General features: G+C 37.4%; 1 protein-coding gene across 2 annotated transcripts in view; it reads left to right on the forward strand.

Annotated features, from left to right (window-relative positions):
- Window positions 1-12689, forward strand: part of AFG1L (AFG1 like ATPase) — a 65709-nt gene that overhangs the window by 1134 nt on the left and 51886 nt on the right. For both annotated transcript variants that reach the window (XM_084283716.1, XM_084283717.1), the window contains exon 2: window positions 4810-5036. In XM_084283716.1, the coding sequence (XP_084139842.1) occupies window positions 4810-5036 (227 nt within the window). The remainder of the gene's footprint in view (window positions 1-4809; window positions 5037-12689) is intronic.

Here is a 12689-nt window from a genome sequence, read left to right on the forward strand (position 1 = left end):
AGGTCGATGCTGTCTTCTAGCCTTAAGCGCCATAAAGGAAAGTTATTTCTGATCTTTCTCACGATACATACATACAGAACAAAGGTTAAACATACTTTTTTCATAATCTGTCCCTTGAAGGGTTTGTTTCAACTTTATTTTGTTTACAAAATTAATAATACATATTTACAAGTGTACTGTACCTGACTGACACTGTAGCGAAGGGAATATCATAATCTGAAGCTTAATTTACCTTTTGCAATAGGAATTGGGTTTCATTTGTCTAACCTTTGCTTCTTTAGCTGAATATTATCTATCTTTTCATGGTTTTCCCTTTTTTTTTCTTTATATTTCTTTTACATGTAATTTCATTCAAGGTTCACAGTTCTAACAACATGTTTAAAAGATGCTTTGTTCAATAGCAGTAAGGGATCTTGCAGACCAAATTTGAATTAATCTGTGGAGTACAACACTTTTTCCTCTCTGAGTAATGAAGAATCATTTTAAAGGCACAAGATCTTTTTTGCATAACTCTGAATTTATTAATGTCAGTTTTCAGGGTGTTGGCTTCTGCCCTCATAGAAAGATACAAAAGGTGAAATGTGTGTTAGGGAAGCCCAGGTTCTTTTCCTACCCCTCAAACACAGGAGAGACAAGGGCCTGCTGGGGTTTTTGTCATGGGAATTCTCTTCCGATAGACGAGACATCACAGGTCAGTACCGTACATAATGAAATCCAGCTACTCGGAGAGGAAAGAAGAGATTTACCAGGGTGAGTGGTGTTTTTCTCAGTCACCCTTCTGTGCTCTCATCCTCCTGTCAAGATCAGTTTATGATACGCTACGACCCAGCTTCCATTTCAGATTGTCTTCTTACAGAAATAACTCTAGTGCCTGCCTCAGCTGTGACTATTGCTCTCAGAAGCAGTGCCATTGAAACTCGTCTGCCTTTTTCCTGTGCCGTCTCAGGCTGAAGTTCTAAGTGGCAGTAGGAAAGCTCGACAACATACTGATTAATTTTTCAATTTGTTGCTGTTTTCCAGAGCAGAAGGTCTTTGGAGTTAAGAACACTTTTATTTTATTTTTTTCTGTGGGTACTTATCTTTGCAGTGATAAATGAAAGCTACTTTATTGAAAGTATCCTAAGCAAGTCACTTTAAGGGAAATTGTTATAGTTTCAGATTGGCATTTCCATTAAGCATTAATAAGTTTTTATTGTCTTTGATGATTTTTTTTCCCTCAGATTTTTCCAAGAAGGACCTTTTTGGTGGATGTGTATTGCAGTAGGTCGCTATTAAAACTTGACCTGCGATGCTTGGGTAGGCAAGCAGAAAGGCAAAGGCAAGCAACTAGTTTTGTGGCTTGAAGTAAAATGAGATTGGATTAATGCTTATGTTTCAGGAACAGCAATTCGAAGTTGCAAGCCAGTGGCAATTCTTAAATTAGCATTGAATTTTAGGCAAAATGTGAGAAAATCCAACACTGTAGCCTACCCTGGGGGTAGGAAAGATTATGTATAAGCACAAAGCTCTAGCTTTACGTTGTTTTATGTAAAACTGAGTAATGAGGTACAACTACAGAAAAGCTCAATGTAACTAGAAAAATACATAGAAATAGAAAGTGGTTTCTCTGTCTTTAAACATTTCAAAAGGGAACTAATACAAGGAAGTAACAGTTTATGTAACATGAATATGTGAAGTAGTAGGAGAGAAAGTGAGTTTTTGCGACATAGGGAAGGCTGCTAGGACTAATGCACTGAATTATGTGTAAGTGATTCCTAGTGAAGCAGTAGTTTCCTTGGTATGCAATGATGGAAGGTAATTGTCTGCTATTCCTCTGCCATATATTAAAATTTCTAAAAATTCCTTTTCTTTATCCATTCAGGGAGTGATTAGTGAGGAGCTTTAGTGGTGTGAATGGTTTTGCAGCCTGTCCCGCAAAATACAGTTCAGAATGGAAGACCTGTATTTTGTTTCTCTCTGTCATTTATCATTTGAATAGCTTGTCTTCTGTTGACCTACCTCTAAAACCCCTTTTATTTTCTTTCTAGGGACATCTGACTTTGCTTTGCAGCTACACCTTTGAATTTAACACTTACCAGTTACTGCATGTCTGTCGGTAACCCCACCACATCTAAATCCTACCATTCAATATTGTTTTAGGAGAAGAGTGAGTAATTTGTGCCATGACACCCTCTGTCATCACTTGCACATCCTGTTCATCTCTGTCATCTGTTAATGACAAAGTATTTTATTCCCATTCCCGGGATGGCTAGCTGCAAGTACGCGTAACCTGAGACAAAACCCACACTTCTGAGAAGTCCTGCTGGTGTGCTCTGTCCATAGCCAGGAAAGTCATGAGCCACAAATGCTTTCTTATCCCCAAGTCAGCTTTTATTTTTATTTTTTTCCCCTTCTAATCTTGTGGTAAGGAGTGGGCTTTACAGGTAGGTGCAGTGGGGCACTGGCTGCCTCTTAGGGACATCAAGCTCTGTGTGTTGTGAAGGCAACATGTGATTTAGATGTACAGATGACAATTGACTTTATGTAGCAGTAAATGGTTGAAAAAATAAGATAATCTGTTTTTCCCCATCCCTGCTTCTGTTTGGATGCAGGTCAGGTGTCACTGACCTGTTCCTGATAGATTTTTGTCAGACTTAATCTTAAAATTCTCTCTTCATCAGTCAGTTCATTCACTGCCTTAATTAAGTTTACCATTTATTTCCTTTTTTTTTTTTTTAATCATTACTGTTTATGTACCTGGAGATAGCTATGTGCTTTTCTTTAGTCTTCTGTAAAGGTTTTATTGAAATTGTTGCAATGACAAACTCTGAACTCAGCTCTCTGAGATCTCTTCAGCTATGGATGATCTAATTACTTTTAATTCATAGCAGTAACTCAGCTCCTTCAGGATGGAAGAACTTGGTGAAATTACTGACTACAGATGTAACCAGTGACTTTTGCTTTGGAGACATGAAGGTCTTACAATAAATAAATGAATAAAGTTATATTATAAAAGGATAAAATCGATCAATTAAAAAAATATTTGGGACAAGTTTAAATTCTTCTGCCCATTTGAGCCCTCCTACACCACCTCTGTGGGTTGTGACCCATGGTTTAACAAATACTACTTTAAAAGTCTACTCTCTCCTTTGAGTTTGTACCTTTTGTGAAATATGGTGAGAAAACTTAAGGGTGTTTCAGGGCAGATCATACCAGTATTGAATAGAGCAGGGTTATTTAATTTGTGCTTATGTTTTGCCCCTTGTATCTGTATATACACAAACATGCACACACACACACCTCGGAGTACTTTATCCCATACGGAGTAGTGTCACGGTGAGGTTTTGCTGTCAGTCTGTGATCCAGCATAGCCCTGGATCTTTTTCTGCAGAGCTGCTCTTCAGTTGGTCGTTGTCTATCTCTTAATTTCAGTTATTCATCCGTCCTAAGCACAATACCTGCTTTCACTATATTCTATTTGTATTAGGCTTTTTGTACAATTGGGATTCTGAAACTCGATTGGAAACACGTATCTTGTTTAATTGTAGTACCCGTTCATTATGGATAGTTTTCCTAGCTTGTTTTGTACCTGCTTAAAAGGTATTTCACTTGAATCTAGCGTTCCTACTTTATTTAGGAGAACACTGTGAGACCCAAAGACAGAAGTTTTAGTGCAATTAAGATGGTTTTCCTTTTTCTGAGTGTGTTATGTGGTCAGAGAGGAAAACTCCTTGCTCCTGAGAAGTTTGTGTTGCCTGTCATTTATCATGTTGTTAAGTGCTTTACAAAAAAATCACAATCCTGTCTGTACTCATTCCGGTATTTTGCTGTGGTTTAGATCTGTCTTGACTGACCTATGACTTTTTCTGAATTTGTCTTTTTCTGAAGATCACAGTAGTTTCATTTTTTGGTGTGTTTTTGAACCTCACTCGCCATCCAGGAGGCCTGTAAGAAACCTGCTGGAGGCTGTTATGTTGCGTAGGGAGCTTACCTGAAGCATTAAAGGGTGACTTTCAATGGATCTAGCAATGTTCAAATTATTTGACATTGTTCTGTCTGCTCCATGTTTTTCCAAATCTGTTTCTTTTGTCATTGGTACAAATTATGTTACTCATGATTATACTCAAGCTTTGAAATTACAGCATAAGCAACACCTCTTCATAAACGCCTTTTCAACGAATTCTATTGTTAGGTGTCTGATCCTACTGATTTAGCAAGCATTCTCTGTAAGCTTGCTCTCTTATTCCTAGTTATATCTCATTTCATGCCTGGTGATTGTGACTTATTTTTAAATTTAAACAATTTCTGCTTGGGCATGGTCCTGTCTCTTCTAAGGAGAAGATAATGCCAGCAGGGCTTCACAGTTGTTGGGTTGTTTACTGTGGTCTTTGACTCCTCAAACATGCTTACAAAACTCATAGTTGGTCTTGTTTGGTAGCTTTTAAACTCTGTCTCTTTCAGCCCACCTCTCTAAAGGATTAATCTATTCAGAAAAATGCACTCCGAGAGAATTTTTTAAGTGGTTTTGCCCCAGTTTGCAACAGAGATGTCAATGCTTCCCTCACAACAGCTCATCCAAATTTTACCAACTTTCCAGCTGGAATTTTTGTGTGTGTTTTTTAATTAGTAAAAGTGTTAAGATATACTAACGTTGTTTTGTAGTAAGAAGTTGATTTAATAAAAAATAAAGGGGTAACATACTCTAGTGGTTGTCTAGGCAAGTAATATATATATGTCTTTGCAAAAACTGTTAACAATGTGTGGTTTTTATGAATATAAGAGGGTGCTTCTCATAACTTCTCCATTAAAAGTCTACTTTTCGTTTTACAGCATACACGAGTCAGGTGGCAGATGAGAAGACAGTCTCTGGTACTCTTACAGATGCTAACGCTAGAGCCTTGTTGGTTTGCAGTGGACCTTTGGAACATTACGACTTCCTGATTAAAGAAGAAGAGCTGAGGAATGATGAGCAGCAAAGAAGAGTTGTGCAGCACCTGCAGAAGTTGCACGAGAGCCTTAAAGGCTACACCATCAGTTCAAAAAATCTTCTCTCAAAGGTGGGATTTATAATGATGATAAATATATATATATTTTTTTTAATTTTATTTGATCATAAGAATGTGCTTAAAAACACAAATTTCTGTCATTAACCTGAATCTTATTTTTGCAGCTGCATCTTTACAGGTAGATTGTTGTTCATGTTTGGTTCTCTGTTCTTTCTTTTTCTGATTTGTAAAATTCCAGTGGCATGCTACCAGCAAACAAATGTTATTTCAATAATTCTGAAAGAAAGTCTTGTATGATTATGGTTATGTCTGTGTTTCCCAAAGCGTTACTTATCTGTAGGAGAGGGTAGCTTAGGCTACATTTTTTGCTCTGAAGCACTGGCATAGCATACGTGTGTTTGGGTTACAGACACTGAACATTGATGTGTTGTGTCTTGGCAAATGTTCCATGCATATAAGTGAAGTCGGCCAGCAGGTTCTAAATAATCCAAGTTAAATAATCCAAATTAAATAATTTAATTCTGCAAAACATCATAATATAAATCTTTCTTTTTGAAGTCATATCAGATTAAAATAAATAAATAAATAAAAAATGTGGCCGATGTTGGTAGTCCCCAGCTGGGGGGCTGAGAAAAGAAGGCAAGATATGCCCCCGAAGTGTATTTTTTTTGTGGGCTTCTTTTAAAAGCAGCATTAACAAAATCAGCATTTTTTTAATGTTAAAAGAAACATTAACAAAAAAACAGGCATATACCTGTCCTACATTGCATTAAAACCCTCAGTTGCCTTAGCATTATTGCTGCTGCAGGCCTGCTGTTGCACTTTTCTAACTTTTTTCCTGGAGTATTTGATGCAGTGTTTTCCAGAGCTGCTGTGGCAGTACTTTGAATGTCTTGTTCTCGTGCTGTTGTTCTTGTAGTGTTGCTCTTGTGGCCTTGCACCTGCACATTCTGATAGTGTTGTTATGGCAGGTTCTCATGGGAAGCAACTAGAACTGGTGTGAGAAGGTCTTCTCTTCCCCTGCTTTCCTTGCCTCTTCGTTTTGTAGGCTTTAGTTTATGTACCAGAAAATCAAACAGCAAAGCAGATAAGTCTTTAAATACTTAATAATTATTAGCCAGTAATAGATTTTGACAGAAGCTGAATGACCAGTGAAGGTGCAACATTTGCACCTGGTTAACATACTCCTGTCAGCACAGATTCATAAATAAAGGTGGGGGACACAATTGGGCATTTGAGTGGGTCTGATGAAAATGATACTATGCTGGGAAATAACATAGAAAAATCCAAATTGCCATCATTGTCTTGTTGACTTTCCTGGCCTCTTGCACTGGGGAGACACGTCCTGTGTCGACAGCTTTGTACTCTTCCCAGACACTCACTGGGAGTTCTCTCTGTTCTTTCTCTCTATTGCATGACTTTTGCTTTTATTTTTTCATTAGAAATAACTTTCACTGTTACAGTCAATGTATGTCATCAGCTGCAGGCTGTGTTAATAGATCTCCACAGCAGCATCTTGCAGTATCCATTATGCAACGCACCTCATCTCATGGGCATAAAACTGTTTGTGTAACTATTAGACTCGTTACTTAACTATATACTTGCCATTACAACCCCAAATTCACCGATTACCTGGCACAAATACTGTATTTTGTTTGCATGGCAAGCTTCAATGATGTAGAATGAAATCAGAGGAGTCAAAACCTGCAGGGCTGGCCTCTGCCTTTTAGATACCAAACTACAGTTTACTAATCTAAGGTTCTTGAAATTTATTCTAGCTTCAAGGAGTTTTAAAAAAAAAAAAAAAAAAAAAGCAGAGAAGCGAATATTACTATGAGAACAAGTATTACACTAGTGGAAATACCTCTTTCAAATAGGCAAGTGTAACAGGATACAGAACATTGGGACACAGTGCTCGTTTATCAGTCTGCCTCCATATCCATAGAAAACTTCAGGCTCATACTTGTAGTTGGATATCGTGTATTTGCTAATCATATGCTCGACTGGAAATGCCTTCCTGCCTCCTGACAGAGGGAAGCAGACCAAACACCTAGGAAGGAGCTCTTTTTTTGTTGATCATAGAATCATAAAGATTGGAAAAGACCTCCAAGATCATCTAGTCCAACTGTGATAAACAGAAGAAACCTGAATGAGAAGTAATTCCAAGGAACAGAAGTCAGACACTGTGGAAGGAGAAGCACGAGAGTGGTTAATTAAAGGAAGCAAAGTGCTAAGGCAAGTTGGTTCCCAGAGGGCAAGGAGTATGTCGTTGGAAGTTCTGTTCTTTCAGAAGTTAACCCAGCTTTGAGCAGGGAGTTTGACCATGTAGTCTTCTGAGGTCCCTTCCAACATAATCGATTCTGTAATTTTGATTTAGATAAGGGGTTTGGAGCATATTTTTACCTTTTCCAGCTGGTGCATTAGCTCATCACATTACTTACTTTTTCACTTAGCCAACCGGCCAAAAGAGCTTATTCTCCTACTACGTTTAGCATTGGTGCAGCCTCACCTTGAAGATTGCGTGCAGTTCTGGGCTCCACAGTATAAAAAGGATGATAAAATCCTTGAAAGCCTCCGGAGGAGGCCAACAAAACCAGGTTTGTCTAGTCTGGAGAAGAGGAGGCTCAGAGGTTATCTCGTTGCTGTCTGCAACCTCCCATGTTGTCTTATGTCCTTACAGGCTCTTGAGTCTAAACAAGACTGTGGGCAAGTATTGAAGAGAAGAGAAATGTGCTGTTTCAAAAGTGGTTGTTGCTTATCTTTGTTATCCAAAGCAATATTGTGGCATGCCTGAAAGAAAACTGTTTTCCTTTGGTTGTAAGGAGTTCAAGCTGGATTCCTAAACCTCTTTTGCTTGTGTGAAGTAGGCAAATTATTTCAACGAGTGTGATCTAACAGGCCAGAGATTTGTGTACAAAGGATGTTTAATATGAGAAGTTGTTCTTTTTCTTTCTTTTCTCTAGACTTTATCTTAAGCTTTGGCTTTGGACTCATAAGCTCTTAAATCAGATGTCTTCAAAGTATCTGCAGACCCCGTACCTGACTAAAAGAGAATGTTGCTCTAAAGATACCAGTTACTTGGCTTGCTCCTGCATTATCTTTTGGGCATCCTGCCAAACTTTTATCCATTTTCATTCTGTAGACGAGTGACAGAGGAATGATCAGTAGGTTAGCATTTTGATCTTTTCTGGTAAGCTGTTTTGGAAGTTCGGATATTTTTCTCTAAAAGCTCTGCCTTTGAGAATAACTTGGAGAGCTGACTCGTGTTAACTGGAGTGCTGTGAATCATCACAGTTGTTAGAGCAGGTGTCTCGGAATGGTTTGTAGATCGACCATTATGTGGGTTTGTTTACTGTTTCTTTGACTGGGAAGCGTGTAAAGTGAAGCTTTCTTTACTGCTCAGAGTAAAGTAATACCAATCTTCCTGTATTTAGGAGATTGTGATGGTGCCTTGTCCTTGTATAGCAGCAGAGCTAATCACAATGAAGCCATCTAACCGACCCGAGCAAAGTCAAATGCCATTGCTTTAGGGTGAGGATGTGGATTTCCACTAATTCCTCCAAAGCAATCCTCTCATTGCTTCATGTTCCATTCGTTAATTTCAGCCAGCTTTTAGAGATGGTGATACCTGCCACGTAATGCTGACTTCAGTGAGAATCACAAAATCATTAGGGTTGGAAAAGCCCTCCAAGACCATCTGGTCCAACCATCTACCACCAACGTCACCCACTAAACCATGTCCCCAAGCACCACATCCAGCTTCTCCCTGAACACCCCCAGGGACGGTGACTCCACCACCTCCCTGGGCAACCCGTCCCAACACCTGGCTGCTCTTTCTGAGCAGAAATGTCTCCTCATTGCCAACCTGAACCTCCCCTGGCACAACTTGAGGCCATTCCCTCTAGTCCTATCTCTAGTTACCTGTGAGAAGAGGCCGACCCCCAGCTCCCCACACCTTGCTTTCAGGTAGTTGTAGGGAGCAATAAGATCTTCCCTTATTTAATGAGATTTAATAGATGTAAATGAAATACTGATACATTTTAAGTTGAGAACTTTATGCAACTGAGTCCAACTGTTTAATCGATTACACATAGCAGCTTGAGTTCTTGCTTTTTCAGGAGATCTCTAGAAATTTGACTAACCTACTTTTAGCTTGAAATCTTCAAGGTTGAGAAGGATCTACTGCCACTTCTTAGAAGTATAAGAAAGAAAAGATGCACGGCATTTCGAGCATGCTCATTTTTTCCTGGATCTGGCATTGAAGAGAATGTGGTTTAGAGGTCTCAGTGAAAAGGAAAAAAAAAAAAAGGGAGGAGAGGAGAGAGGGGAAAAGAAGGAAAATAGTTGTCAGCCTCTTCTTGGGTCTGATACTTGCTAGCTCGTTACCTCAAATGTAAAATACTGAGTTATGTAAAATGTAAAAACTGAGTTATTCCAGTAGAAATTTATTGTGTTTAGGAGTCAGTAAAAGAATAGTCTGTTGTGCTTGTATTTATTGTCACCTTTTATCTAAATAGTTTTGTTCACTATAAAAAGTGAAAGTAGGGAACTGATATTAGATATAATAGAAGCATTTCAATATTTATCTGAGAGAGTTATATCAGTTCACAGGCAAAATGTTTCTACAATAAGCAATTTTTGGGGAAAAAAACAGCTGCTTCCTTTACCATAGTGAATCTGTATTTGTTTTATTTTGATACAGTGTCTTTTGGGCATCGGTTTAGAATGAATTTAAAGGGGAAAATCAATTAGTGTGTTGCTGCAAATCAAGTATGCTTCTGTTTTTCAAAATTATTACTCAAATTTGAACAATGACTTTGATCTTCAACTTGGTGAAAGCATGGCCTTGTATGTTGAGATATTTTGAGATCCTCTGAATTGAAGTTCAAGGCCGTAAGAGTTTCCATAGATGTTTCAGATCTCTAGCTTTTCAAAATAATACCAATTGGGACATCTTAAGAGTTGTTGAGTTGCTGTACTAATGACTTGAAATAAGCTCAATTATAAGTGAGGTCATGTTTTGAAAGGAGGTATGAACAATAGGAAACGCCATCCAAGACCTTGAAAATGTCTTCAGCTGCAACAGCAACCAAAAAGAAGGTCTGAAAGAGTGGGAGAAAGAGGCAGTTTTCTTAGTGTTTTCTTTTTTTTTTTGTGTATGGATTTTTTTTGGTTTTGTTTCTGTTTTGGTTTGGTTGGTTGATTGGTTTTTTGTTTGTTAGTTTTCTAAGTGCCGTCTGGATACTTGTCTCTTGAATTTTGCATATTTTAATTAACCACCTTAACACTGATGTGGATTTTCAATTAAAAGTTTCTCAGATCAGTGTGAAATATTCCCAGGAACTGAGTTGTTTTCTCTTGGTGTCTGAGGCAGGCAGCACTGGTGAAGGTGGGAAGATGTTGCCCATTATCAAATATGCCGAAGAAAGAATAGGAAGTTGTCAGTTTTAAGATGTTTTAATGAATATAATTCTGTAGAGGGGAGGGGATGCTAATTGATTGAGGTTTAAGCAAGATAAATCTAATGCCATGGAGTCAAAGCAAGGCATTCAGTTACAAAAACAGAAAAGTAGAAAATGTTTTGGAAGTAGAGAGGAAAATTCCCTAAGTCTGGGGACACAGATGTGTATATTTTCTAGTGGAATAGTAAATATTCTAGCATATGAATGATTTTTTTTTTTTTTAAGTCAAAGTTAACTGTTCTATAAAAGGAATGAAGGTTCCTGCTCTAAGCATGTTCTAATGATAATGAATCTTAGTGAAACACTTAAGTTACGATTTTTTTAGGTTACTGCAAAGAATATTATGGGAATGAAGAATCTTGGAGGACTGGAGGGTATTGACGCATTAGTGGTGATGCCTTTATTTGAAAGGATGTGGTAGAGCATTCAAAACATACATTTAAAGATTTATAAATTCTCTCCTTCAAACCCAAATTCTGTGTATCCCTTCAAGTCTTTGGTTTTGTGTACTTTAAGTGTAAGCTCTAACATTCTTAAATCTTAGCACTCTGGCAAAAACAGTGATGTCAGGCAATTCAATACTGACAGGTCAAATACACCTCGATATGATGAGATGAGGGAGGAGAAGCTCATTGACTTTGTCTTTTGTGCCCACTCTTCTCCCATCCCTCCATGAAACAGACACATCAATCTTTATTTTAGGGGAACTGGAGGATCATCTGCATTAGATTTCCCTCCTGTTTGTCTTTCTTTTGGAGTGTGTGCTTCAATGGAACCAAGATCAGGCTCCTGCCTTCTTTGCTCTGAGATACTGCTGGCTTTCTTGACTGCTTTCTGGTCTCAAGTGAGCCAACAGCATTGACTGGATTTTATCAGAAATCCTAGTGAAAGTTGATCTTTTCCTTACGCTATTTTCCAGGCTTCAGGAGATGAGAATCATTAATTAAAAAAAGAAAAGGTCAATTTTAGGGTCATGTAGAGTAGCTTGAAACCTTTAGGATGTCTGCATTTCAGAACTAGAAATCTACTGATTGAATTTTTACATGTACGTATTGTATTTTTTAATAAGAAAAACTACAGTTGATTGGAAAATACATCTAAAATTGCTCTAAAGTTTAGTGTTCTACAATACCTGACAGGATTGAGAAAATGAGCACCCTACGTGGTGATAGTGTCACTTCTGTCAGAAGTATACAGAAGATAATTTTACTTGAAAATAAAATATTTCCTACAAATATCTTTAAATTGATCAAAGATGATTTGCTTTTAGAGTTTTAGAGTTTATCAGCTTCAGCAAAGGTATTCAGATCTGCCACAGTATCCTTTTTTTTTTTTTTTTTTTAAGGAATCAGATACCACTTAACTATTGTTATCTTCACAAAAAATAGTAATTTTTTTTCCTACTTTAAATCAATCAGGAGTTGATTTAGACTTTCTGGAATCCAACCTATTTTATTGCCTTCCTTTAGCCAACAACCAAACCAAAATCCTTTACTGCAACCTTTTTCTAGAAATGGTAAGTATTGGAGTGAGAATAAAACATACTCGAAAAGGAAAACTTTAAGATTATTAAATGTAATTAATAAACATATTTCAGTTTTTAAAAGGGTATAAAATATAGGCATTACTACTTGTTCTAGTCATATTACCTTCACAAAAACAGGTAAAGCAGTACTGTAAGCACTCATGTCTCTTCTGAGTCGTAGGAAAAGCTGCATACCTCATTAAAACTTTCTTTTTATGTAATAAATTTTGTTTTACCTTGTTAAAATGCATGCTATTAATCTCAATATAAAAAATAAAGAAATTTTTATGTCTGATACACAGCGAAGAAAGGAGAATTGGGAAAAAAAATCTAACTTTGAGAATTAATTTCAATGAGTGCAAGCTCTTAAAAAGCGTACACAGAAATATGTACGTCAATTAAATGGTCTTGCTATGCTTTCAACGCTCTAGCAGGTAGCTGCAGCCATGGCTATTAATGGAACTGTTTCAGAACATCTGAAACCCTGTTCAGCCACAGATTGATGATACACATTTTTGATTATCTATTAATGTAGCTCTAAATTAGATCTGAAAGTGGGTCTTATATAAGAGTTATTCTTGCGTGTTTTCTGAATAAACTGGTTCTGTAGACCAGAGGCATTATCTGTCTATCTTTGGTCGTGTATTTTCTTCCATGTTTAATTAGTGTTTTGCTACTGACTCCCTCGTTTCTTTAACATGGTGCTGTATTTTGAAA

The sequence above is a fragment of the Netta rufina genome (assembly GCF_964035555.1).
Source record: "Netta rufina genome assembly, chromosome: 3".
Classification (NCBI taxonomy): domain Eukaryota; kingdom Metazoa; phylum Chordata; class Aves; order Anseriformes; family Anatidae; genus Netta; species Netta rufina.